The sequence below is a fragment of the Epargyreus clarus genome, unplaced genomic scaffold (genome assembly GCF_041222505.1).
Source record: "Epargyreus clarus isolate Ecla_fem2 unplaced genomic scaffold, WU_Ecla_fem_2.2 ptg000001l, whole genome shotgun sequence".
Classification (NCBI taxonomy): domain Eukaryota; kingdom Metazoa; phylum Arthropoda; class Insecta; order Lepidoptera; family Hesperiidae; genus Epargyreus; species Epargyreus clarus.
In genome coordinates this window covers 12,798,409-12,823,763 of record NW_027332209.1, presented here as the reverse complement: position 1 = coordinate 12,823,763, position 25,355 = coordinate 12,798,409, and the positions used below count along the sequence as shown (strand labels likewise).

The following is a 25,355-nucleotide window of genomic DNA, read 5'->3' as shown; positions in this document are numbered from 1 at the left end:
CATACCAATCGATCATCGTCATCCCATTATGTCAGGCCATAGCCCACCGTGCTGGCCAAGTGCAAATTGGTAGATTTCATATACCTTGGAAAACGATTTTTTAAGATTTCTCAGGTATACTGGTGTCCTCACAACGTTTTCCTTCACCGTTTAAGCACCAATCAATCGAGCAATGGGAAACAATTGATCCAGTGGTGACATATTTAATGTGTTTACAATATAACAATAAGTAGAAGATCGACTTAAAAGTACAAGATAAGATTTATTGTGATTTTATTGTAAATTGATATAATCTCAGAGTTTAAAGATAAATGATTGTTTAAAAAAGATTATAGAGGTTTCTTTATGTTATTTTGTAATTATTAAATAAAAAAAAATACTTATTCTAGTAATAAATACTGACTTAAATAAAGATAAATTTTCCAATATCGATTATTTTTATATACAAGTCATGCAGTTTATGGAAAGCATTATTCTTAAGCTGGGTTCACGCATTAATATCGACAAGCATTAAGCGTGTCAGGCACGAGCCGCGACAGACAAAATAATATTGACGGACATTGCCGTGTGAACTTACTTTAGTGACAAAACAATAGTATTAGTTATCTTTAGGTTAAGTAAATGTCTGAATTTAAATAATTTAGGTGTCTATTATATGTCTTCGACAAATAAATATCATATTTCGTACATTTGTGTTTTTCATTTATAAGGAATTGCCTTTCCCCTACTTTTGGTTTAGAACTTGAAAATATTCGAGCTTGTAACTTTTAAGATTTAGTATCGTTACATACATAATCATTATTTTGGAAGATATCTTATTAAAATCGAAAAAAAAATTTCGTTCGAGTGCCAATAAGTTGATATCGCATTCTGATATGACTAGAGAGTGGCCAAATAAGCTAAAAGTTGTGTGTAAAAGGAACTTAAATTTTAGAGTCCTACTTGAGGTCGGCCGCAGATGTTTTGCTGCAGTTGAGTAATAAATAGAAACACCTCGTTTTAGTCTTTCCCTTCTAACCAGAACACAACGGCGCTTTACTCTGCTGTTGTAAGAAATAATCAGCGAATGTGGCTCTGTTTCACCTTCTGAGGTGGTATTTGCTACTTAGTGTAACTAATGGTGTTGTACATATGGAAACAAAAAACATTACATTTATTATAATTTTATTAGTTAGTGTATAATTAAACAGTGGGAGTATCTTTGCGCAGTTAAATTTAATTAAACACGCCACGCCAAAGTGACTCAATACATCATTCACACGACATTCTCTTTCGTGTTTTCATGAACCGTCTCCAATTTCGTAGGTGGCTCATCTTTTTTCTGCTCAGGATGTGGCGTTTCGTCTTTTGAATCTTCGGATTCATCAGAATCATCAGATTCGACGGCAGCTTCGACATCGTGATTGTCTTTCGTCTCTGTCGGTAGCTCGTCTGGCATTCGAACGACTGAATAGAGAGTCACTTGCCCGTTTTTCTCTGAAGACTGAGATTCTTTAATTTCCACAATAACACTTCTTACTAGAACGATCACGTAGCATTGAAATACTGAAACCAATATTAAGATATACACCTATTTGATACATAAATAAATATTGTTAAATAATTATATCAGTCACACACTACCTATGCTGTTCAGAATCTACCACAACCCCGGATAGAATTAAGAGAAACAGACAGGGGTTGCTAACCTGAGGAAACAGTTGGAATATCCCGTATAAGTGTATCTGTCTTCTCATATCACTTAAACTTACACACAATACAGCATTTAACACTGTAGTTATAGGACAGAATTAGGTATAGTCCGCGCCAATCTTCTCGGCTGTGAAGTTGTTGAGCGCAGATGTAGTCAGAGTTCGAACACAGCAACAAGCATAAACTCCGTAGCAACAGAAACGGCACACTAACGCAGCTAGGTATGTACCCGCGGGCGAGAGCGGACAGCGGAAGGTGCTGGGGGGTCCTCAGCTGTCTTCTACAATTTACTGTTGCGACGCGACTCATTATTTTTATGCATAGCGGACTAGAAGTTTGGCGCAGACTCTATCTACGTAAGTGATGCCTCTGACTACAAACCACCGGTTCCATCTTGCATGAAAATGCTGTACCTACCCCAGTTACACACAATAAGTATTTGGATGAGCGCCGACATGACCGCGAAGACGATGGAGTAGACTAGCACTGAGGATATGATTGACGCCATCAGGAAGTATATGTACACACGGAGCAATACTATGTCATTCTGTAAATAATTTACTTATTACATACCAAAATATCAATTATGCTAGTGATACTACATGGTAGTGGTTCCATATTAATTAAATAAGTAATAAAGAAATGTGGGCGCGTTTTAAATATTACTAAAATTTTCAGCCAACCAGTCAGCCAATTTTTACACGATTTATGTAATGTCCCTATTTACTGAAGTTGAAACACCAGAAAACAATAAGAACATAAGAAAATACTGAACTTAGTAGGGACTGTTTTACATGTTTGTTTCGATTTGTTGTCAGTGATTTATGTAAAGGAATGCTTTTCAACGAATTCATTTAAGAACCATTTATGTTGGATGCAGTGCTGGTAATAATAATGTAATCATACTCTACAATAAAAAAATGTGTAATAGAATGTAATTGTTTCACTAATTTGAAGGACAACTCACCCGATATATCCCACATAACAGCAAAGTGTTAAACGCCACCTCAGTAGAGTATGCCAGGATGCAAAGTGGTTTTGAAATTTCTTCCTCGTTAATTGTTGCCTGGGCAGCTTTTAATGGAGGCATCAATATGCCTGACTCGTCCAATATAAATAATAGCTGAAAATATGCCTTATTTCTTAGTATTATCTATGTAATAATGAAATTACGAGAAATAAGCTTGTTTCACTTTAAGGTTTTTTAAAAATCAAAGCCTGTCTTAAAAATTCGCAAGATGCAATGCGCCATACCTACTCACCTATACCGGATTCAATCCCCGGTTAGGCACATATTTTTTTTTAAAAGATTATGATCGCTATTGTGCTGGGTAAATTATAAAGTTATACGCAAAGAAAATTTGATATCTGTCTAAAAAAATAAATATAAATTGATGGTGGTATAATGGACTACAGATGGTAGAACCAGTGAAGTTCGACCGAGGAGAAAGGTACCTACCATCGCTACACCTATTTCTACTTTTAAGTTCTTGCGTTTTGGTGACTTTAATCTTATAAAAATGTAAGTATGCTTAGTTCCAGCTCGTAAGTCTGCGCTATAGTCGAGAGATTTTTGTGTCAGTAAATCCATATAAAAAACAACTTACCGCCATAAACATATTAAAATATCCAGTCACAAGCAAACCTATTCTTATAGGAGCTACACAGCAACACCGATCAAACTTAAAATTGAGGACACTTCTTTTCACATATTCGTACAACTCGATATTTCTATCCATATTTAAATAAAATTCTCAAAAAGTTACATACAATGTGTGCACGGCGCCAGTGCTGTCCCAAAAATAAACGTGAAAATTATTCGCCCTAATTAGGAAGTAGTTTAATGAAAAGGTCATATACAATTTTATTAGCCGTTTGTAATGACTCGTCTATTAAGTGTTACTGGACACTATCGTATTACTGCTTGTGTATAAAAGTAATAGGAGTTCATGGTTCCATTGTTGCAGCAAAAGCACACCTATATACATATAACACCAATGTTAAGCTGTTTACTATTTAGTTAGTCAAGTGTAGTTTAGTTATAAGGTAGAGACTTAAACGAGCCGTTTGTTTGTTTGTTTGTTTAATAATGATAAAGATATTTCAGTGTTAAAAAATAAAATTGTAAATATTATATTGCGATACCCTAGCAGGGTGCATGCTTGCACTATATTTAATTTGTAAGACCTATGATTAATAAGCATGAGCAATAAAGCATTTGAATTTGAACGTGATATCACTGAAATGATTTAAGTTTCTTTCTTCAGAATTTACTAAATTAAGAAAATCAATATCATTAAAATGATATTTCAATCGAGGTCTCGATCAATCGGATCGAGAGCCTTTGCAATGACATGACACCAATTAATTCATTCATAAATAAAAAAAAATCAAGTAATTATATATAATTTATTTCAATGGCTTAATTGAAACAAAAGTATCAATTATATTCAAAATGGTGCTATTTTATTATTAATTCTAATCCAATTACAAATTTACTAAAAACATTATATTATTTACTTTTGATTCAGAATTAATAATAACTTCTTCATTCTAACTAATAATTACTGCAAATTACATATTGTATATTTCAATTAAAATTGGTCTGAGCCTTTCATACATATAATTTAAAATAATTATGTAAATCAACAACAATATTATAATAACATTACATTTTTCTATATTGAATATTACAAAAAAGTGATTAAATACACTCTTTATTTCATCGCAGACTTTTTAATGAAAACTTATCGAAATAACTTCATCTAATATATTTTTAAAAATGGTTTAATGTATATCTAAAATAGATTATAGCATCCGGCTTATAACGAAACGCCCTTATACTAAAATTAAAGCCAGCGACGTGGATTATAGCCTAAATCCCACTTACTCTGAAAAGAGACTTGGGCCCAGCAGTGGGACAGTAATTAGAAAAAGATTAATAGAAGAAATTCTCTTTGTATAGCGAGCTTCGAAATTAACACAATGATTTGAAAAATATCTTTAAAACACATACTTATAGACCACGATTATAGATAGTCGGGACTTGATCTAGCTGAGGCTTCAATGCTTCTATTTCAGAACTTTCTAAAAAGTCCACCTTACTGACCCACGTGATCCGCTACTTCATACATAATAATTCAACTTAAAAATGCAATAAGTGATTTAACATGATTTTTGCTAAATATTTCGTGACCATGATTATTTCCTTATTTCCTATTTTTCCACGGCTATTTTCTAATTTAATATTCTTATATAGGCGTTCATTATATCGGATGCTACAACCCTCGATGGGAACCTACAGGCGTCAGGCAGTGTTGGGTTCTTGCGCGTTAGCTCATCGCGCTACAAGGCACTGAAAATTATTACTAAAGCTAATTCCATTAATATTTTACTAGCAAGAAGCTAATATTGGCAGTTTTTCAATTTACAATGATTTGGAGATGTAATCTAGTAATTTTTATTTCTCAGCGAAAGCTCAAGATTGTTTTCAAGATTAGCTTGTACTAGCAAAAAGACGAAAATAAAAAGTTTTGTTTTAGTATTGTAAATAAAAATAAAACTAGGCTACAAAAAAGCCGTTATTTTGAAATTACAGGTACTTCTATTTGTATGTGCATCTTTAGAAATACAAAGTGTAGAAATAGTACAATACAAAGTGTAGAAATAGTAAGTGCAAAAAATCTTTAAATTGATTTACGTACAAGAAACACTTCATGCCGATAAATACCAAACTGTGCTTTTTGCAACATTGAGCTTTTTGTAATTACCGTAATTTCCGCTAGATGGAAGTACTTTGTATGATTTAGAGGGAATCGAGATCAACAAGTCTGATTTAAATGCTTTTTTTCTCCAAAGCATAATATTTGAACTTACATCAATGTATTTCATAAGATGCTACATATGATGATAATCTATTTGAAGCCGTCTATGGGCCGCAGTGACCATTTAACTCCAATATAAAAAAGCTAACCAACTTCTATTATTTTTTAATATATAGTAAGATGACGTAAAGATACACGATTAGGCCTCAATCACACTGTAATATAGCGTGCAAGGTGAAAATGTTACAATTTCTTTAACTAAGTGATAGTAAGTGATGTGCTATGACTATTTTTGAGCGAAAAAGTTTTATAACATAATATAGTAGAGGCCTTTTCCACAACTTCTGAATAAAATAAATAATAAGCTACTTGGAGACTATGTACTCAATTAAGTTTAAAATTCTTTAAATAAAACTTATCACGAATAATCCGCCGAACAACTTGTCGAATACCGACGAATAATTTAACGTCACTCACGAATAAAAATGCATATAATTTTGTCTCGCTCCAAAAGAGCGTTACTGAGAAAAGACAAATATTCGTGGCGAACATCGAATAAACCCCACTATATTGTTTACATTCCAGTGATCGCGCGTATTCGTCTGTGTTCGCCGTGTATCTACATGTTGCAAAGAAATGTAAGTATGAAATAATCTAAAAGATATCCTTACTCAGACGTTGTGGAAGAGGCCATATATCTTCCTGAAGTTTAAAGTCGATAATACACATAGATGCCTAAATGTATATAGTAAATTCTATTGATACACTTTTAGTTAATAGTTGATAGATGTAGTACATTTTACGTAAAAATAGGTTATTACAGTTTAAGAAAAAAAAAACACAGACAAAAAATATTTATTATTTTTTAACAAATAATATGGCAATACTAAACAAATTTACAGCCCAATAAAACATAATCAATACTAACTTGTCTCAATAAAGAATTGAGATCAAAATGGTGTCATCTCTAAAAATAGTAAGTAGTAATAAAATAGATAATTTTAGTGTTTCCGTCATTTTACATAATGTATTTTAGCTTTGTACGAGTTTGCTATTGCAAGAAATAAAATTAGACAATTTAGTTAGAAATTTTGAAATAAGAATTATATAAAACACTTCTACATACAAATGCCAAGTTAAGAAAACATTTTAAGTACATATATTGACTATACCTCTATTTTTGCGGTCAAAAACATATTTTTATATAAAAATAAACGTGATACAAGTTATAAACACCATTTTGTTTCACATTCTTCAATGACACAGGTTACATATTGGGAAACCCAACCAAAAAAACCCCTGGAACGCATAAGAAAATAAAAATATATAAAAATAAACGTTTTATTCTCTTTACAATAATTAAGATAACCATTACCATATCCTTTCATATTCTATGAATAATATTTTAACGTACATAATATTGTATAAGTGATTTTTTAAGATTGTTGTAGTAAGCGAGCATGGGACCTGATAAGTGGTCACTGCATGCAATCAACATGTCGCTGCTTCAATTCCAAAGTACTACAAATAAAAAAATATGAAAAATGTTTTTATCGCATCTTATATATAAAATTCTCGTGTCACAATGTTAGTTACCGTACTCCTTCGAAACGGCTTTACCGATTTTCACCAAATTTTATATGCATATTCAGTAGGTTTGAAAATCGGCTACTATCTATTTTTCATACCCCTAAGTGATAAGGGTTGTTCTTAATCTTTTTTATTTATATGGCAACACAATGAAAAATACTCCCATTGGTTTTGCATTCTGAGATACAAAACCCACGCAATATACTTTTGAATTTTCGTTTTCAACGCGCGAAATGTAATCTAAACCGTCATATTGTTAGTTGGGCTTTAACAAACGAGCTGAAAGCACGTCTCTTTAACAAAAGCGCCATCTCCAAAACTAATCGTGTTATACATTAATTTTATTAAGGCAAAAAGTATTTTTTTAATTAGCTCTCCTGTAAAGTGTTATTTTGATTTGTGGTAGTTTTGAATTGAAGCAGCGATGTGTAAGTATGTCCAGGTTCTACCTGCTGATGACAGATGAGTTGCCACTCTTGAGGAATAAGATGGTTGCCTCTTTAAGTTAAAAGTCGGATGACATCCACAAAAAAAACAAAGTTCTGACGCAATATGGATCTTCACAATATGTGAAGTTATAGGGTTAGGCGAGGGAATTGAAGCTGATTGGATGAGGAACTTTCAGCTAGAATTTGGTTGAAATATGTGCAATTTTGGTAAAGGTATACGTAGGTCACATTCGTATAGTCACTACTGAAAAGTGACGTTCAAGGGAAGACTGAAGCACTAAAATTTGTGACCTTACATAGATAACCATCACTTATAAAATCTTTTTCGTCGCTCGAATAAGTTGAATAATTTAATGTCGTTACAAAACAGTTTACAGTAACGAAGATTGATATCCGTTTGATTTGCAAGTGTGACGTCATAGTTTTATACAGTATGATAAATTACATTGAAGGATTAAGGACTGATATCTGTCTAATATGCGAATATGACGTCATTGTTTTATACACTGTGATAAGTGACGTTAAATGGTTATATATTGACATCTGTTTAATTAGCAACTGTGACGTCACATTGTTTTATACTCTATGCTACGTCACGTTAAAAGTTTTGTGACGGGAATCCAAGTGTTTAGCGTTGTGACGTCACATTATCTTACGCAGTATAATTTTATTAACATTGATGAGTTAGGGACGGGAAAAGCGTTCAGCCTCGTTCAGCGACTACTTCATGAGGGCATGGACCACGGCATTGGCGTTGAGAGCCTTAAGGTCGGTGTAGGTCTGTCCGGTGCCCACGAACACGATGGGCTGCCCGGTGATGTACGTCATCGATATGGCGGCGCCCACCTTGTCGTCGATGGTGTCGAACTTGGTGAGCACGATGCCGTCGATCATGTGAGGGTTGGTCGAGGAGCTGTGGTCAGCTAACGCCTGGTTGAACTTGACAAGTTGGTCCACCGCCTCGTTGCCGACTAACGCCTCACCCACGAACAGAACTAGGTCGGGCTCGTTGACCTGCAATATTAGATATTATTATTTGGCGTTAAGGTAATAATCATGACAATTTTATTGTGGATAGTGGGACACCACAAAAAAAGAAATGTTTTCTCTTTTAATACCCCATTCTATATAAAAAAGAATTGATGGGAATTTAATGGACCCTTTTTCCCTCCACTTTGAACACACGTAGTTCATGAGTCTCCATTCTCCCTTTATTAACTATCTCAATAAGCCCTAACTAAAATAATTTCACAGTCCTACAACAATTAACTTGCCTCGGAAGGTAGGAACCTTGACGAGCATCTCAGGTCTACCCTAATGAACTATTCGGTCCTACTTCAACGATCTTATTTCAATTCCACTTGTTAAATTTCTTAGTCTCTCTTCGAGAAGCATCTCGGTCCTACCTCGAAAAGCATCTCGGTCCTATCCCAATTACCTTCTCGATCTAACCTCGACTAGCACCTCAGTTCTACCTCAACAAACTTCTCGGACCTACCTCAACAAACTTCTGAATCTTACCTTAATAAGCTTAGCTAGAGCGCGCATAAGCGGCTCGTTGTCCTGCATACGGCCAGCAGTGTCCACCAACACCACGTCCAACTTCGCCTCGGCAGCGTAGCGGATCGCCTCCATTGCGATACCGGCAGCGTCCTTGCCTGTAAACAAATAAAGATGTACTAAAGGGCTCATGTAATATTCCGATTATTGTACATAACAATTGAACTATGCAATTAATGAAAAAGCTAGTTACTATCATGAAAAGGCTAGTTACTATGATTTATTGATTCACATTCAATGAGATTATGACAATACAATATAGATAGATTGAGTACACGCGTCGCGGTAGACAGTTAATTGCGTACTGAGCTTGCGTACGGACCTACAATGCTGACAAAACAATAATTATTATATGTACGGTATTAGCCCGTACAATTAGAAATAGATAATATATACAATGCATTTTATCTTAGTCTTTAGGGTTAAACACGTGTACAGTTGATCTAAGGTAGAAATTTAATCTAATTTGATTTTAAGTTTATTTGAAGTATCTATAGCAATGACCACTTATATCCTAGCAAAGATCTGAGGGTCCATCTGGACTGCTTGCTGGGTTTCGTATTAATATTTCAAAAAAAAAAACATCAGTCTGTCGAAGGTAAATTTAATAATTTCAAACTTAATATTTAACATAACTTTTATTTTAATATTTCCATCAATATCATAATTACTGGGCAAACGCAACGCGTCAAAGTATGTTAGTGACGCGAACCCATGTTTTCTTTTTCCAAATATTGATCAACAGTTTTCCCTCCAAAAGTAGAAAGTATCAACTCACCATAACCCTTCTCGTACAGATGCACCATCTTCCTCCCCCCATGAGCTGATGGAGGATGCATGGCGTCCAGCCTCCTAGCGTGGGTGCGCAGTTGCTCCACAGCACCCGCTCGGAAGGTGTCACACGCCGCTACTAACACTGAGAGGTCGTTCTCGATCAACCAGAAACAGATCTTGGCCAGGTTCGTCGACTTGCCTACTCCGTTCACCTGGAAATATCGTTTTATTACAAAAACTAGTTTTAACCTAGTTATCGAAATTCGAGTACAATCGTTATAGAAATTTTTGAAGGATTTTTTTTCCTATATAATACTATAAAATAATGATATCCTTAAATAAACAAAATAGAGAATTGAACTCTTTGGCTGAACTTATTAAAGAAATTTTTTTTTTTTCAAATTGACATTACCAAAATGTAACGGCTAATCAAACAATAACAACGAAAGATAATAGAGTCTTCAAATGCTTCACCTATCACATATACAGCAACAAAGAGCCTCCTTCAAATTCTTGATCTACCATCAAGGTTTTACCAAAATCTCTTACGTCGAAAAGAAAGGGTAAATACACACAAGATGGTTCCACTGAGCTCGTAGAACGCGTGCGCAATAGTCAGAGGCTAGAGTTATAGGTGACTTTATTTTTTTAATGTTATGATTATTCGTTTATAGTGAGGGTTTAGTTAGTACATACACCGCAGAAGGTCATAACGTAGGGCCGTCCCTGTTGTTTGGCGTGCAGACAGTCCCTCAGGATGTCCACACGGCGCCGCGGCGACAGGATCTGCACCAGCGACTCCGTCAACGTCGCTCGAACTGTCTTCGCTACGCTGTCGAATGTTCCTAGCACCTGGAATCATATTTTACGTTGGGTTCATAATACTGATCTGAAGAGTAATAGGTTCGATACTCGGTCAAATCTCAGTTAAATAAGTCAATTCATTTAAGATTTTTGTTTGGGTTACTCGTATATTATTATGTGTGTCTATGGAACTGGACGCATTTTACAGAATTCGTTGTATCGTGCAACGAATTCTATAAAATGAGTCCTTTTTATATAACCAATCAAAAAATTCTGCTATTTTAAATTAAAATTTTAATTAAAATAAGTCATACTAAAATATTATGTAAGACACTCAAGAGAACCTATGGAGGGTTATGTAACTTAATTGGACGGAAAGTGATCGAAATGAGATGGCCAATGTTACAAAGGAAACAGCAAACAACAGTGCATCGTCATTTTCTTATATTTTCACATTTTTACAAGTGTTCTGGTGAAAAAGGCTCTGTGGGTTCCCATCGTAACAACGTTCCCTTGTTAAGCATACCAATATGTAAGTTCCAAGAAATAGTAAGCTTACCTTTCCATCAAGTTTAGTAGCGACGGATTCACACAACTTGTTTGCGATATCAGCGGCCACATTCTTCGCGATGAGATGGTCCCTCAGCTGGTCTAGCACTGGCCGCATACTCTCTTCACTGAGTGCCTTCGAACCCACCAGCCCTGTAGGGTCAAATCAAAGGGTCAATTTAATGGTTTTAGGGCCAACATAGTTCGGGCAGATACCAACGCCACAAATATTTCTAGCGTGAATTAGTTCTAGCTCTTATCTTATCTATTATATATAGTTACCATCAGATGAACTAGATGCTAATTTGCTACTCCTGTATTATAAAAATGGTATAAACATATTATTTTAGTAGTGATGCCACTGAAATCAAACTATTAAGGTTCTACCACCTGCTTATTATTATAATGTAGAAGTAACAACCACCTGATGGTAAGTAGCTACTGCCACCCATGGACATCTGTAATCAACCCTAGATAAGATTAGATTCCTACATGAGGCCGACTACAGATGCGCCACTATCACTGAGGACTAAGCTGTAATGCGTTGGAAAAGTATGTCCTCTGTACTACACCAGAAGACAGCAGCGCTTAACATTGCTGTCATTGCCTAATGACAGAAATATATACAGAATAGTAAAATAGTGCTGTAACCACAAACCTTTGAATATGCTAAACATGCCGCCGGTCTTCTTGGGGCTGGGCGCAGCGCTGTGGTCTGTTTCCTCCTCGCTGCTGCTCTCCTCGGACTCCACCTCCAGATCCCTGATAGCTCCGGTCATTTGCCCGATCAACTGTAAATTATAATAATAACTTTGTTACTAATAATTCTACATTAGATAATCAGATATGTTTACCACAAAATAATGTGTTATGCCAAGGTAGTTTTGTTCTTTTATATTTGGGACCAGGGATTGAATTCAAGGCACAATAAGAATCCTTAGGTGTTTCTAAGTGTTTTAACAGTTTTAAGGAAACACTTATATTGAGAATTTTTTTAGTATAGGAGTAACAGACGAGCATGCAATCCACCTGATGGTTAGTGGCTACTGCCGCCCATGGACTTCTGTAATCAACCCCACATAGGATTAGATATTCCTACCTGAGGTCGGCCACAGATGCGCCGGTACCCCTGCGGACTAAGCTGGAACACCCCGGAAAAGCATGTCTCCCTTACCACACCCTTCAAGGCAAAACACCGCAGCGCTTAACGCTGTTGTTATGAGAGAAATAATTAAATAAATCGTATTAAGAATATATAAATAAATCCATCATAAAGAAATATGATTTCATTGCATGATTCTTGTAAACTTTATGATCAATCTTTTGTACTCTACAAAATCAGTAAAAACAAAGACAATTTTAGTGAGCATTACATACCTGAGTGTCCGGAGCAACTTCCACATCCCCCTCCTTATCAGTTCCGAAGTCTAAGGACGGAAGGTCCCGGGTTCCACCGCCCAGCTCCCACACGCGCGGCTTCTTGGTGCGGTCCACCACCTTCGGGCTCTTTGGTGACTTCCTATACTCAAAACAGGTCAGGTTTTTAATATAGTGATGTCAACATTAGAAAAACAAGTAACCCAACTGCAATAATCATATGTACAGTTGTCTTCAATAGTAGATGAACCGACTAAGGTTTCAAAAATACCTATACACTAAAGCATTCATAAGTAGCTAAACACAACTAGCACCATGAGTCTTGTAAAGTTTATAAAGTAGATGAGCACTACAGTGTCCAAAGTAGATGAACAATGACATATCATATTAGTGACCTTAGCCATTTTGTACATATGGTGTTGAGCTACTTTCGATGCACTAGTGATCTTCTAATATTGACGCTTTACAATTTTCATTTAATTATGATGCTAAGGCTGTTTAGGTACTTATAAATACTTGGGTGTGTATGTATTTTTAACACCTTAACAGGTTCATCTTTTTGAACTGACTACATAATATATAAAAAAATATTATAAAAACATAAATGTCCCTCCATGTTGATACATGACAGTAAGTGAGTGACTTGAATAATCATATTCAAATTACAAGTTTTGCTTCACTTACAAACTATGGAAATTACTTAAACTTTAGGTAATTTTTGTCCTATCAGTGATAATTGAAATGGGAAAATTTCCATTACTATAGAATAGCATGCAATACATAAATACATACTTAGGTTCTTTCTTGCCTTTGGAAGCTATTTTCTGTGCAAGCTTGGCTCTGTTTGCAGCGTACATGTCATCCTCTGGCTCTGGATACTCCTCCACACCATTAGGCACATTCTTGGTTTCCACTATTTTCACTACAATGAGATATAGGTGATTAAGATTGAGAATATGATTGAATAAATTTAACTTAAATTAAGATAAAAAATAATATATGATACTTTCTACACTCAACGCCCCACACTAGGATTTCCTATGTTGCAGGTGATACAGAAGATAAAGACATTGACACAAAGAACCAAAACAGATAACCAAATTCATCATTCATATGTCTGTCTGGGACTGAACCTGGAACCCTTCGTGCATCAGACCGGTATTGTGACCAATTTGCAACATAGGTTGTCAGAAATATTCTTAACTTAGGTGTTATGTAATACTTTTACAATGTAAAAAGAAAATGATGTACTTCTATAAATTTCGTAAAAGTGCTTACCTGACTTTTTACTCTTTTCCTCTCCTTTCCTTTCAATCATAGAAGCTACTGTTTTTTTGGACTTGAGGGAGTCCTCAAATGTCCTCATTTGTTTTGGAATTTTTGCTTGTGACTTCGCTGAAAATTATTCATAAAATATTGAATTATATAATAACTACTAGATGGCCCGGCAAACGTTGTGTTGCCATATAAATAAAAAAAATTAAGGGTAACAACCCTTATCACTTAGGGGTATGAAAAATAGATAGTAGCCGATTCTCAGACCTACTGAATATGCATATAAAATTTGGTGAAAATCGGTAAAACAATTATCACCATGTATACATAAGCAGTTTATGAGCAGTGCAATATATCAATAGCACTCAGTTATGGTTCTAGTCTGAATATAATAGTAAGGGAGATATAAATATGTGTACATCCTTTAAATAAATCCTTAGGGATAAAATGTAATGTAATGATAATGTTTTAATAATTTACTAATAATTTTAATGAACATACATTCAAAGCATGAATGTATATCCCTGTTGTAATACCAATGACTAATATTGCTAAACTAAAGTGTATTGAAATTTTCCATTATTCTGTTACAAGAGAGCCAATATGTTCTTGACAAATACATATTTGACTTATATTTAATAATATAATATGCCTTTTCTTTGTGCAGTAGTATATAGTTTTAATATGCATTTGTGCTGCAATAGGATCATAAAATGAATATCACTTGACAATGAATAGTAAATGTATGACAGATAAAGTAATACAAGAATTTCAATAGAAATGAAAGGGACAACATTTATCTATTCCACTCAATGTTATATGTAAAATAGTAGTACTAGTTATGACTTCTATAATTTACAAGTAAATTCTTATACACATTTCTTTATAACGATTGTCAACTGCTATCTTATGGAACTTCATCATTAATACATATGAAACATTTTCTAAATATAACACACACTATTTTAATAATCATTATACTAAAAAGATGTTATTTTTATTAATATTGTGAATAAACAGTCTATTTAAATTGTGTTGTAACTGTAATAAACACAATTGAGCTACTAATCATTATTGTTTTCAAACTAACACTCACCCCATTGTTCACATAATCTCAGGATGTTATCATATGACGTTTTGAAGTCGAAGTCCATGATATGCCGGCCGCTTTGCAGCTCGTTCTTGTACTTATCCCGGAATTCCAAGTGGACGTCGTTGAGGAACTTGTCCACGTAAGATAGCTGCAGGATGCGCTGGTACGCGACCACAAACACCAGCTCGAACTCATTGTCTAGCTTGTACTGCAACGTCAGCGAGTTGTGGTTGAAGGAATTGTTCCCGGAACGCTCCTGGAATAAAAAAAACAGCATAACATATGGCTATACCTAAGTTTGATTTTCGAATTGTTTCGAGGTTTTAAGAAAAGTTTGTCTGCAGTAACCCAAGGTTGAGGTCTCGTGGATGACCCTACCACGTTTAGCTATCCTTAATCCAATTATAAAGGCCACCAATCTGACAATGAACTTACTTGTAGAATAACACTTCGTATCAAAGCGTTCACGGACGGCGAAAAAATCTCGCTCGTGCTTTGAAAGCACCACAACACAATCCCTCCTTTGCTGAAGATGCTAAAAAGATCCAACATTTTGATAAATTTTAATAAAACGATCAACTACGGTAATAATCAGCAGTTTCCTACTACGTAGCTACCAACTTGTCTTATTATTTGACACAAAAATGACAACTCATAAGTTTTTGAAGTTTCACATCACAACTCTCAACTCTGTTCACGTGACGTTCAAATCCTTGCATCATTTTTGTTATATTTCGAATGTTTCTGTAAAGTAAATAATAAAATGATATATTTATAAGTTAAACTTTATTTATAATAAATTAATATGTATTTAAATACTTATAGTATTATCACGTAATAAATATTCCTTTAAAATAAATCAAAAAATGATTTAAAGCACAAGAAATTTATTAGTTTTGGTTTTCTAGGCACACCTCGGTATTTATGGTTTAAAGACTTGAGTTTGTTTTCGGATGTTAACTATGGTTTCCAACTTTAAAATTTTAACCAATCATTGAGGAGTACACAGTACACATCTTAGTTCTTATTGGATAAGACTTTTAAACAAGGTTGTGTATAAGGTATAGGAAGCACACAGACATTTTCCTTGGCATTGGACAAAACAAAATTGTCAAATCATCGTGAACTCCGAATTGTACGTTTTGTACTCGTTCCACAAAGAAGATTTCTGATTTTAAATCGACGGTGAATACTTAATTTGCGTTGAGAATAACATTAACACCAGCAAAATGAATATCACATCAGCCGCGGGGATAATATCCCTGCTGGACGAGCCGATGCACGAAGTGAAGGAGTTCGCTTTGAAGCGGCTAGACAACATCGTAGACCAGTTCTGGCCAGAAATATCTGAATCCATCGAGAAGATTGAGATTTTGCACGAAGATAAGGTGTTCTCGCAGCACCAGTTGGCCGCTTTGGTTGCGAGTAAGGTGTACTACCACTTGGGTGCGTTTGAGGACTCGTTGACGTACGCATTAGGAGCTGGTGACCTGTTCGACGTGAACGCCAGGAACGAGTATGTCGACACGACGATTGCGAAAGCTATCGACTTTTACACTGAGAAGCGGAAGGCTCTCTTCATTGACCATTCATCGGAAACCATCGACCCTCGTTTGGAGGCTATCGTGAACCGGATGTTCCAGCGATGTCTGGAGGACGGGCAGTACCGACAGGCGCTGGGGTTGGCGCTCGAGACCCGCCGCATGGACATCTTCGAGGAGTCCATCATGAAATCCGACGATATACCAGGTATACTAATTTGATGACTAATAAAATTTGCCTCTAATTCAAAACAATTGATTGATATTATATCAGTCCATTAGGTTCTATGTAAATCTACACTTAAATTGTCTGTATATGCCATCCTTTATACATTCAATACTAAATCAACAACACAGGTAAATTGACATCTACTTTAAAAGATTTTATCATTACAACAGTTCAATAGGTTTATAATACTGATGTGATGGGTCATTTTTCATTAACAGAATTAAGTCATAAATATTATAAAGTTATATTAATGAAATGCCATTCATTTTATTGCATAGATTTCTAAATTGATCATCTTCATCATCATCATCAACCCTTTAACGTCCCACTGCTGGGCACGGGTCTCCTCTCTAAAATCTAATTAATTAATTCTAAAATCATTAATTTCTAAAATCATCTATTTTAATTTTGAACAATGGATGTAGATGAAGGTGTTGATATAGACTTAGATGAATACAGATGCATCGTCACTCTTAAGATTATAATGGTCACTTTATTTGTAAGTTGGCATATTAGTTGCTCGTTCTATAAATAGGTGTGGCATTGGTATTTACCTGGGCATACCTTAATGGTTCAATCACCTTTCTAGTAAATGATATAAAAACAAATAAGAATTGATGACTAGATATGCTACATGTGTTATGGCTGAACTTATTTTTAATATATAGTCCTGCCCCTAGATTTTAAACAAATGTAAAAAGTTTAAAATTAGTTTCAGCTATTTTTAGTCATTAAACTTAGGTCATATTATTGTCTGGTTGTACCACACCCTTAAAACTATAACACCACAATGCCGCTGTTCCTACACAGGAATAGAAGTGTAGATGCTGCCTTTGTATATAAATATGTGTATTACTTTTATTTCATAATCAAATTTGAAATCTCGTTTGTATTTACATAAATATTTTCTCCATTTCAGGGATGCTTCAGTATGCCTTCACTGTGGCAATGAGCCTTCTTCAAAACCGCGGTTTCCGTAGCACCGTCCTGAGGTCCTTGGTGGGTCTTTACAGAGGACTCAATATCCCAGATTATGTAAACATGTGTCAGTGCCTGATATTCCTGGAAGACCCACTGTCAGTTGCAGAAATCCTTGATAAATTAACAAATGGCCCACAAGAATCTGTACTCATGGCTTATCAGATCGCCTTTGACTTGTATGATTCAGCTACTCAACAGTTCTTAGGTAGAATCTTACAGGCCCTCAGGATAACTGCACCAATACCAAGTGCATTGGGCGGTAAACCACAACCTCAAGGTGGACCATTCCCTGAATCTTCCATGGAAGTAGATCAAAGTAGCCCAGAAGAAACTAAGAAACCTGAAAGAGATATTGAAAGTCTTAATGATGAGGAGAAAGAACACCAAAAGAGGGTGGAAAAGTTAATATCAATCCTAGGTGGTGATGTTTCAATAGGCTTACAACTACAGTTTTTAATTAGATCAAACCACGCAGACATGCTTATTTTGAAAAATACTAAGGACGCTATTAGAGTTTCCATATGCCACACTGCCACAGTAATTGCAAATGCGTTTATGCATGCAGGAACCACTAGTGATCAGTTTTTAAGAGACAATTTAGAATGGCTAGCGAGAGCGACTAATTGGGCGAAATTAACAGTGACAGCTTCACTCGGCGTCATACACAGGGGCCACGAAAATGAATCCTTGGCTCTCATGCAATCTTACTTGCCTAAGGAAGCGGGACCATCGTCGGGCTACTCTGAAGGAGGTGGCCTGTACGCCCTAGGTCTAATCCACGCGAACCATGGCGCCAACATCATTGACTATCTTCTAACACAGTTAAAAGATGCTCAAAATGAGATGGTGCGTCATGGCGGATGTCTAGGCTTGGGTTTGGCTGCTATGGGTAGCCACAGACAAGATGTATACGACCAGCTTAAATTCAACTTGTATCAAGACGATGCTGTTACAGGCGAAGCGGCCGGCATTGCAATGGGTATGGTTATGTTGGGATCAAGACACGCGGCCGCTATCGAAGACATGGTCGCGTACGCTCAAGAGACTCAACACGAGAAAATCTTGCGAGGTTTAGCCGTCGGCATTGCTTTCACGATGTACGGAAGACTCGAAGAAGCCGATGTGCTTGTTCAGCAATTATTGAGAGACAAGGATCCTTTGTTGCGGCGCGCCGGTTGTTATACTATTGCTACAGCGTACTGCGGTACGGGTAACAATGACTCTATTCGCACTTTGCTTCACGTCGCCGTTTCTGACGTGAACGATGACGTGCGTCGCGCGGCTGTTACCGCTCTCGGATTTTTGTTGTTCCGAACACCGGAACAGTGCCCGAGTGTGGTTTCTCTATTGGCTGAATCGTACAATCCTCATGTACGTTACGGTGCCGCTATGGCACTCGGTATCGCTTGTGCTGGCACAGGAAACCGCGAAGCGATCGGCCTTTTGGAGCCAATGGTCAAGTTTGACCCTGTTAACTTTGTGAGACAAGGAGCTCTTATCGCCTCTGCCATGATTTTGATTCAGCAAACTGAAGCACTTTGCCCTAAAGTTACATATTTCCGTCAACTATATGCCCAAGTAATTTCGAACAAGCATGAAGATGTTATGGCGAAATTCGGAGCCATATTAGCGCAGGGTATCATAGATGCTGGTGGACGGAATGTGACTGTTTCCCTCCAAAACAGAACTGGGCACATGAATATGCTTGCAGTTGTTGGCATGTTGGTATTTACGCAATACTGGTACTGGTTCCCGCTCGCGCACTGTCTGTCGCTTGCCTTCACGCCAACTTGCATCATAGCTCTGAACTCTGACTTGAAAATGCCACAGCTAGACATAAAGTCTAATTCAAAGCCATCCCTGTATGCTTACCCGGCGCCGCTGGAAGAGAAAAAACGCGAGGAGAGGGAGCGAGTTACTACTGCCGTATTGAGTATCGCAGCGGCTAGAGCGCGTAGGCGCGCGCACGGTACCGATGGATCTGCGAGCAGCGTACTGTCGGCACTGACTTCTAAAATGGATGTCGATGAAGACGAGAAGAAACCATCGAAATCCCCTAATCCAAACATTACAGTTCATGGAAAGTCCGATAAAGATGCCGGATCATCTAAGGACGGTAAGAAGGAAGACAAGGAAGGCGAAGGTGAAAAAGAAATCAAGGAAAAGAAGGAACCAGAACCTAACTTCGAAACCCTCAGCAATCCTGCTAGGGTAATGAGGCAACAACTGAAGAACATCATCATTGCAGATTGTGCTGGCTTTACACCTCTGAAAGACATCACTATTGGAGGCATAGTGATGCTCAATCATTCTGGAGAAGATGAACAGGTTCTTGTTGAGCCTGTTGCTGCTTTTGGGCCGAAGACTGAGGAGGAGAAGGAACCGGAGCCCCCAGAACCATTTGAATACTTGGATGATTGATGTACATTTGCATAAATGTCCCAGTAGCCATTAGGACCATTATGAATCACTAATTGTATTGATCAAGAAACTAGAATTAAATGTTGAAGTACACATTACTAACTTGAAATTATAATGTTTCTTTATGTAATAAATAATTACAATAATAAAATTGATGTTTTACTTCTATATCTTCTTTAACATAAATTGTTTGCAATAGGTCTCTACTGTAGGTATGTATTTTCTTATTAAACTATAGACTAGCATGCAGTCCAACTGATGGCCGTTGCCCCGTATGCCGTCTATGAACATTTTTATCAATTTCGAAGACGATTATTTTTACTTAAAGCGGCATCGATGCTTTGCTATATTAGAAAACAAAGATGGGATGCCTCGTAGTTTTTCTTTCCGAATATAAAACAGTATTCAATTTAAATACTTTTATAAAACAAAAATAGGTACAGCCCATGTATACAGTTAATAGTAATAAATAAATGTTACAAATCCAACCATCTTACATTGAAATATTTCATTTTTATATACATTTCCGAACGTTAGGTCAATACGGGTCACCGACGTCAGTTTGACTTTGACACCGACAATAACAATTTGACATTTTATCGGTCAATGGCTGCTTGCTATTCGGCAACGTTAATCCAACTTATTATTTACACATAAAAATGAGGTGACGTGGATCTCTTAGGACGTAAATTCATCTATGCATTCCAATTTATTTTCATTCATAATTAATAATAATTTAAAAATATTAAAATGGCAAGCGGTTCAGTCAAGTTAGGTACGATATTGTCGTTCTGCGTAGTTTTTTACGCGATGTATTATCGTAAAAATGAGTTAGGGGATGTGAGACTTTCATCAGTGAAGGACCACCTGCTGTTTCTGGAGAATGATAATAGAGTGGGTATGGGAAGTCTGCAGCCTAGAGTGGCGCTCGGCTACGGCGCTTGTCAGGACTTATTCGTGAATGCAACCTCTCTCCTCGACTACCGGGATTTGAAAGGCAACCCGGAACATTTCAACGAGATAACCAGTATGGAGGAGTTTTTGAAAAGTTTCGCTTATTTCTTCAAACATGGGGCGGCGGCAGAGTGAGTATTAATTACAATAAATTTAAATATTCAATTATTAAACGTCTACCACATAAATTCGTATGCTAATGACAACATTTTATTATAGGTGACATTGTAATAAACAGTAACTTTTGATTATGCAAGTCATTGCTATTTTTAGCATATTTCTTTTAATTTAAATTAGTTGCTGAAGTCACCACAATATTAAATTCCTTTTTTTACTATTTTTTTTAGGGTTCTGTGCCCAAAGGATCCCATTATTTTATTTAGTCTCCAATTTCTTTTAATGTGTCTAGTACATGGCTCTCATATCTCTTGTACTAGGTACACTTAGTAGTGTACATATTACTATAGCTGTTATAACAACAAACAGTTTTAATTTATTGAATTGTAATAGGTAAACTCTTTGAACTTTTAAAATGTATGTTCTTCTATAGCTACTATGCTAACAAATACTAAAAAACTATATACTATTTTAAAATATAATTGAACAATGTCCTGATTTTCTAATACCAGGGAATAATTTATTTTGTATACTGCTAACAATATACATTTCTCATTTTCAGGCGATTCATGTCCAACAGTGAACTGTATGATCAATTGGTAGCAAAGGCCATAGATCTGGATGACACGAAATGGGCTATCGGAGGCAATGCCCCTCTGATGGCCAGACGGTTCTTCACTGAGGGCTGGAAGGTGCTCCTAGCAGCTAAGATGAGTGACAAACTTAAAGGCGAACTTCCTCAAGGGATAAACATTGTAGGTGTTGATATGAATGAACATGTAAGGGATGACGTCCACATGATATTGGAGTATAAGGCTGATGCACAGTTTGGGGTGTACAAAGCACCGAGAGCCAACAGGTATATAATGCACAATGATGAGAACAACCCCTTGCTCAGTTCACTGGAGAAACTCGGAGAAAACCTGCACAACTTTAACCCTCACTTGCTAGTCATTAGTGGGTTGCAGATGATGGATAATTTCCCATTTAAACAGAATGGAAAAGGTAAATACAGGTTTAATATTGTAGCAATTTTTATGTTATTTATAAATAATAAACAAACATACAGCCCTCCCATGTGGTTAAGTAGCCACTACCAGCTATGGACATCTGTAATTAACCCTAGAAAGATTAAGAGACCTAAATGAGGTTGGCCAATAATGCCTTGCTAGCCCTGAGACTAGCAAGGCCTTATTGGAACAGCTTAGATACATATGTCTTATCAGAACAATGTGTTATTAATATTATAACAATATTGCTTTATGATGATATCCTGGATTTTACTCATGGACAGGCTAAAGTAAAAATTTAAATTTTACATAATATTTCCCAGTATTCATGAATTCTAGCATTATACCGACAATTATTTAGGTATTGTAGCAAAGTCTTGTAATATTACAAAAAAATATGTTAAGCAATAAATGTATGTTTATGGATTAACATTTTAGAAGTGTGAAGTGTACTCTATGTTATCAGCTATTTGTCATGCATGTTATAAAGTTACATCATATTAAACTCAAGATAAAAATTATAAATGCACTTTGTTCATCACAATTGTTAAAGTAAAATTATTATTGTTTCATTTCAGATTTGAGAGCTGAAAGATTAGATTTGGTGAAGGAACAAATTTTATCACTGCCCGAACACACTTTAGCACATTTCGAAATGGCAAGCTATGTGGATTTAGAACTACTTCTGCACCTTACTACTAAAGTCTTACCCTATGTAGACTCAGTAGGTATGAACGAACAGGAGCTCTCCAACCTAAACAGTGTTCTAGAACAAGGCAAGGTTGTAGTTGTAGCAGATTCCAATCCAAGGATAGCTACAGCATTGGATCAAATGCGTAGTGTATTTCGGCTTATAAGGCACAAGAACAAACAGCATGGAAGTAAGAGACAACTCACTCGTATTCATGTACATACTTTAGCTTATCAAGCTATTTTAACAGTCAAAAATTCCGATTGGAAAAGAACTGAAGCTGCAGCTGCGAAAGCTTCATTAACAGCATATAGATATGTATGCGACAGTAAGAACATCGAACTGGAGCGTGCTAAATTATTGCTCGATGATAGTTTCTCAACAACCACAGATAATGATAATAATAGTAGAGTATTCTTTGAGCCAACTAAGCCAGTGGCGTGCTGGAACGAGGTGTTAGAAGGTGAGGATGTAGAGTTTTGCGTCGCGCCAGTGCTGATCTGCACAGAAGCGCAACTAACAGCCGGTGCGGGCGACAATATTTCCGCGGCAGGATTAGTTTTACAAGTTGAACTATGAATCTAAGTCAAATATTGCATTTGAACAATGAATGTGCATGTATAATGTACGATATTATATACATGCACTTAATAATTATTTATTATTTATATTTTGGATTAGTATTTTTAATGATATTCTTGCCTTGTCAGTTTTCTACTTTTACATATGTCCATGAGGCTACTGTTAATGTTTAAAATGGAGACTGTTGTATTAAATATATTCTGATTATTACAAACAGAATATAGAATATTTTGAAAGGTGATAGAAGTATTATGGAATGATCGGGAAGGTAGTCTCACTATACTTATTTCTAGAGTGAAACAGTTTTTGCGTTTAGGTGAAAGGATTTGGGTGCCGGATACCTTACATATGAGGCTGCTATCATAGTCCTCAGGAATGGCAACACACTGTTGATCAATTTCATGTAACAGTATCCACATACCATTAGGTGGACTGCAAGCTTATTTGCTACTCAAATCTTATAAATAAAATATATGATGTACTTATAAAATATTTCATTTTTTGAAGGTGACTACTGATTACGCCTATTTATTTAAGTGTATAGTGCCATTGTGAAGCAATAATATCTTAAGCCTATATCAACATCAAGTATTTTAATAAAATGCACTATCAAAGTGTTCATAACACTTGAAAAGCAATATTTGTACGAATCTACCAGAATTGTAATATATATGAACAAATTACTGTGACTTTTTGAATATAAATCTCAAGAATATTGATATTGTTGTATATTTTCTATAGCATGTTACATCACATATTTCAAAAAAGTTCAATATTATGTGAAATATTATATGAATTGTTCAAATTATCTTTGTTGTTAAAAAATTAAATATATATTAAGGTATTAATAAAAATATATAATCTCTATCTATTTTTAACTGAACATTCCTGTATCTGTGAAATATTAATGTTTTAAATTTGACCGAATGTTTATTGTTTACTTTTGTCTGAATAAAATGTCTTATAGTATTATAACATGTTTTATTGATAAATATATATTAGTCATACTCCTATATTTACAGAATTTGTATAGTTTATACATAATTTTGTTAGTATTAGGTACTAAATAAACAAGGTGAACAGACACGCTGTGCAGTAGAAACTAAAAAAGTACATCTTAAAATGTTTTATTCTTAAATTTTAGATCTGAATACATGATTCATACATTGGCCAATAGTATCACACATCATACAGTATCTTTTTGTGTCTTTATACATTTCATACAGAACAATTTAAATCAGAGAAAAGAATAGTTTTCTGTTTACCAAACACATTACACAATTACAATGTATTATCAAGCAATTAGTGTTTATCGAATAACTTAAGAGTTTATAGAGTTCTAGTACATTTATCTTTGTAGCACCATGAACACTATTAGTAAGATATAGTTCGCGTAAAACTGCTAGTCCACTCTGAATATAGAAATGAATCGCGTCGCCATAGCAAATTGTATGACTGCTCGCAACAGCTTTACCGCGGACTAGAAGTTTGGCGCGGACTATACCTTCCTCCTTAATCATAATTACCTAATAACAATATTTACAATTTAATTCTTTGCCCATTTCTAACATAGTCAAAAGTTAAAGTTCACTTGAGGAAGCATAATTATTATTATTATCGAATAAAACATTTATGAATGAGAAGGCTACAATAAGAGACTTTGATATCTCTTACATAATAATACATTGTACATAACTCTATAGAGATAACATGCAAAGATACACTTTTATAATCAAACATGCAAGGTTAACATAAAGTTACATTTGTTTTGTTTAAACTAAAAATAAATTATACACTATTCAATATGCAACATATATTAAATTGTCTTACATTATTTCACAT

The 25,355-nt window shown here is 35.5% G+C and overlaps 4 protein-coding genes across 5 annotated transcripts; 2 read left to right on the top strand and 2 right to left on the bottom strand.

Annotated features, from left to right (window-relative positions):
- Window positions 1–1,190: 1,190 nt before the first annotated feature.
- On the bottom strand, window positions 1,191–3,480 carry LOC140757551 (uncharacterized). Of its 2 annotated transcripts, none has more exons than XM_073093315.1 (4): window positions 3,300–3,480; window positions 2,660–2,815; window positions 2,110–2,239; window positions 1,191–1,545 (listed from the first exon to the last, which is right to left on the bottom strand). In XM_073093315.1, exons 1-4 carry the CDS (start codon window positions 3,429–3,431, stop codon window positions 1,256–1,258), a joined length of 708 nt encoding a protein of 235 aa, XP_072949416.1. In that variant the 5' UTR covers window positions 3,432–3,480; the 3' UTR covers window positions 1,191–1,255. The 2 variants fall into 2 exon arrangements, with proteins under 2 accessions (XP_072949416.1, XP_072949424.1); XM_073093323.1 differs by lacking the exon at window positions 3,300–3,480 and adding an exon at window positions 2,955–3,164 and having other exon boundaries at window positions 1,193–1,545.
- Window positions 3,481–7,633: 4,153 nt separating this feature from the next.
- SrpRalpha (signal recognition particle receptor alpha) lies at window positions 7,634–15,641 on the bottom strand. Its single transcript, XM_073086092.1, has 11 exons — window positions 15,423–15,641; window positions 14,991–15,243; window positions 13,898–14,014; window positions 13,412–13,541; window positions 12,620–12,761; window positions 11,901–12,033; window positions 11,253–11,395; window positions 10,586–10,741; window positions 9,894–10,101; window positions 9,077–9,213; window positions 7,634–8,569 (listed from the first exon to the last, which is right to left on the bottom strand). Exons 1-11 carry the CDS (start codon window positions 15,537–15,539, stop codon window positions 8,276–8,278), a joined length of 1,830 nt encoding a protein of 609 aa, XP_072942193.1. The 5' UTR covers window positions 15,540–15,641; the 3' UTR covers window positions 7,634–8,275.
- Window positions 15,642–16,070: 429 nt separating this feature from the next.
- Window positions 16,071–20,310, top strand: Rpn2 (Regulatory particle non-ATPase 2). Its single transcript, XM_073085972.1, has 2 exons — window positions 16,071–16,736; window positions 17,677–20,310. Exons 1-2 carry the CDS (start codon window positions 16,217–16,219, stop codon window positions 20,157–20,159), a joined length of 3,003 nt encoding a protein of 1,000 aa, XP_072942073.1. The 5' UTR covers window positions 16,071–16,216; the 3' UTR covers window positions 20,160–20,310.
- Window positions 20,311–20,895: 585 nt separating this feature from the next.
- LOC140751776 (ADP-dependent glucokinase) lies at window positions 20,896–24,459 on the top strand. Its single transcript, XM_073085854.1, has 3 exons — window positions 20,896–21,244; window positions 21,793–22,235; window positions 22,819–24,459. The coding sequence occupies exons 1-3, from the start codon at window positions 20,910–20,912 to the stop codon at window positions 23,508–23,510; spliced, it is 1,470 nt and encodes a 489-aa protein (XP_072941955.1). The 5' UTR covers window positions 20,896–20,909; the 3' UTR covers window positions 23,511–24,459.
- Window positions 24,460–25,355: the final 896 nt, after the last annotated feature.

Bases quoted from the DNA above. Each gene is read 5' to 3' on its own strand.
- LOC140757551 (XM_073093315.1), bottom strand. From the start codon at position 3,431: ATGGATAGAAATATCGAGTTGTACGAATATGTGAAAAGAAGTGTCCTC. The intron at 2,816-3,299 runs GTAAGTTGTTTT...GCATATTTTCAG, and splicing joins ATTTTAATATGTTTATGGCG to CTATTATTTATATTGGACGA. The intron at 1,546-2,109 runs GTAGGTACAGCA...TATTGGTTTCAG, and splicing joins ACTTATTGTGTGTAACTGGG to TATTTCAATGCTACGTGATC.
- SrpRalpha (XM_073086092.1), bottom strand. From the start codon at position 15,539: ATGTTGGATCTTTTTAGCATCTTCAGCAAAGGAGGGATTGTGTTGTGG. The intron at 12,034-12,619 runs GTATGTAATGCT...TATAATTTACAG, and splicing joins AAGTTGCTCCGGACACTCAG to TTGATCGGGCAAATGACCGG. The intron at 11,396-11,900 runs GTTTGTGGTTAC...TTGACCCTACAG, and splicing joins CATGTTTAGCATATTCAAAG to GGCTGGTGGGTTCGAAGGCA.
- LOC140751776 (XM_073085854.1), top strand. From the start codon at position 20,910: ATGGCAAGCGGTTCAGTCAAGTTAGGTACGATATTGTCGTTCTGCGTA. The intron at 21,245-21,792 runs GTGAGTATTAAT...TCTCATTTTCAG, and splicing joins AAACATGGGGCGGCGGCAGA to GCGATTCATGTCCAACAGTG. The intron at 22,236-22,818 runs GTAAATACAGGT...GTTTCATTTCAG, and splicing joins ATTTAAACAGAATGGAAAAG to ATTTGAGAGCTGAAAGATTA.
- Rpn2 (XM_073085972.1), top strand. From the start codon at position 16,217: ATGAATATCACATCAGCCGCGGGGATAATATCCCTGCTGGACGAGCCG. The intron at 16,737-17,676 runs GTATACTAATTT...TCTCCATTTCAG, and splicing joins GAAATCCGACGATATACCAG to GGATGCTTCAGTATGCCTTC.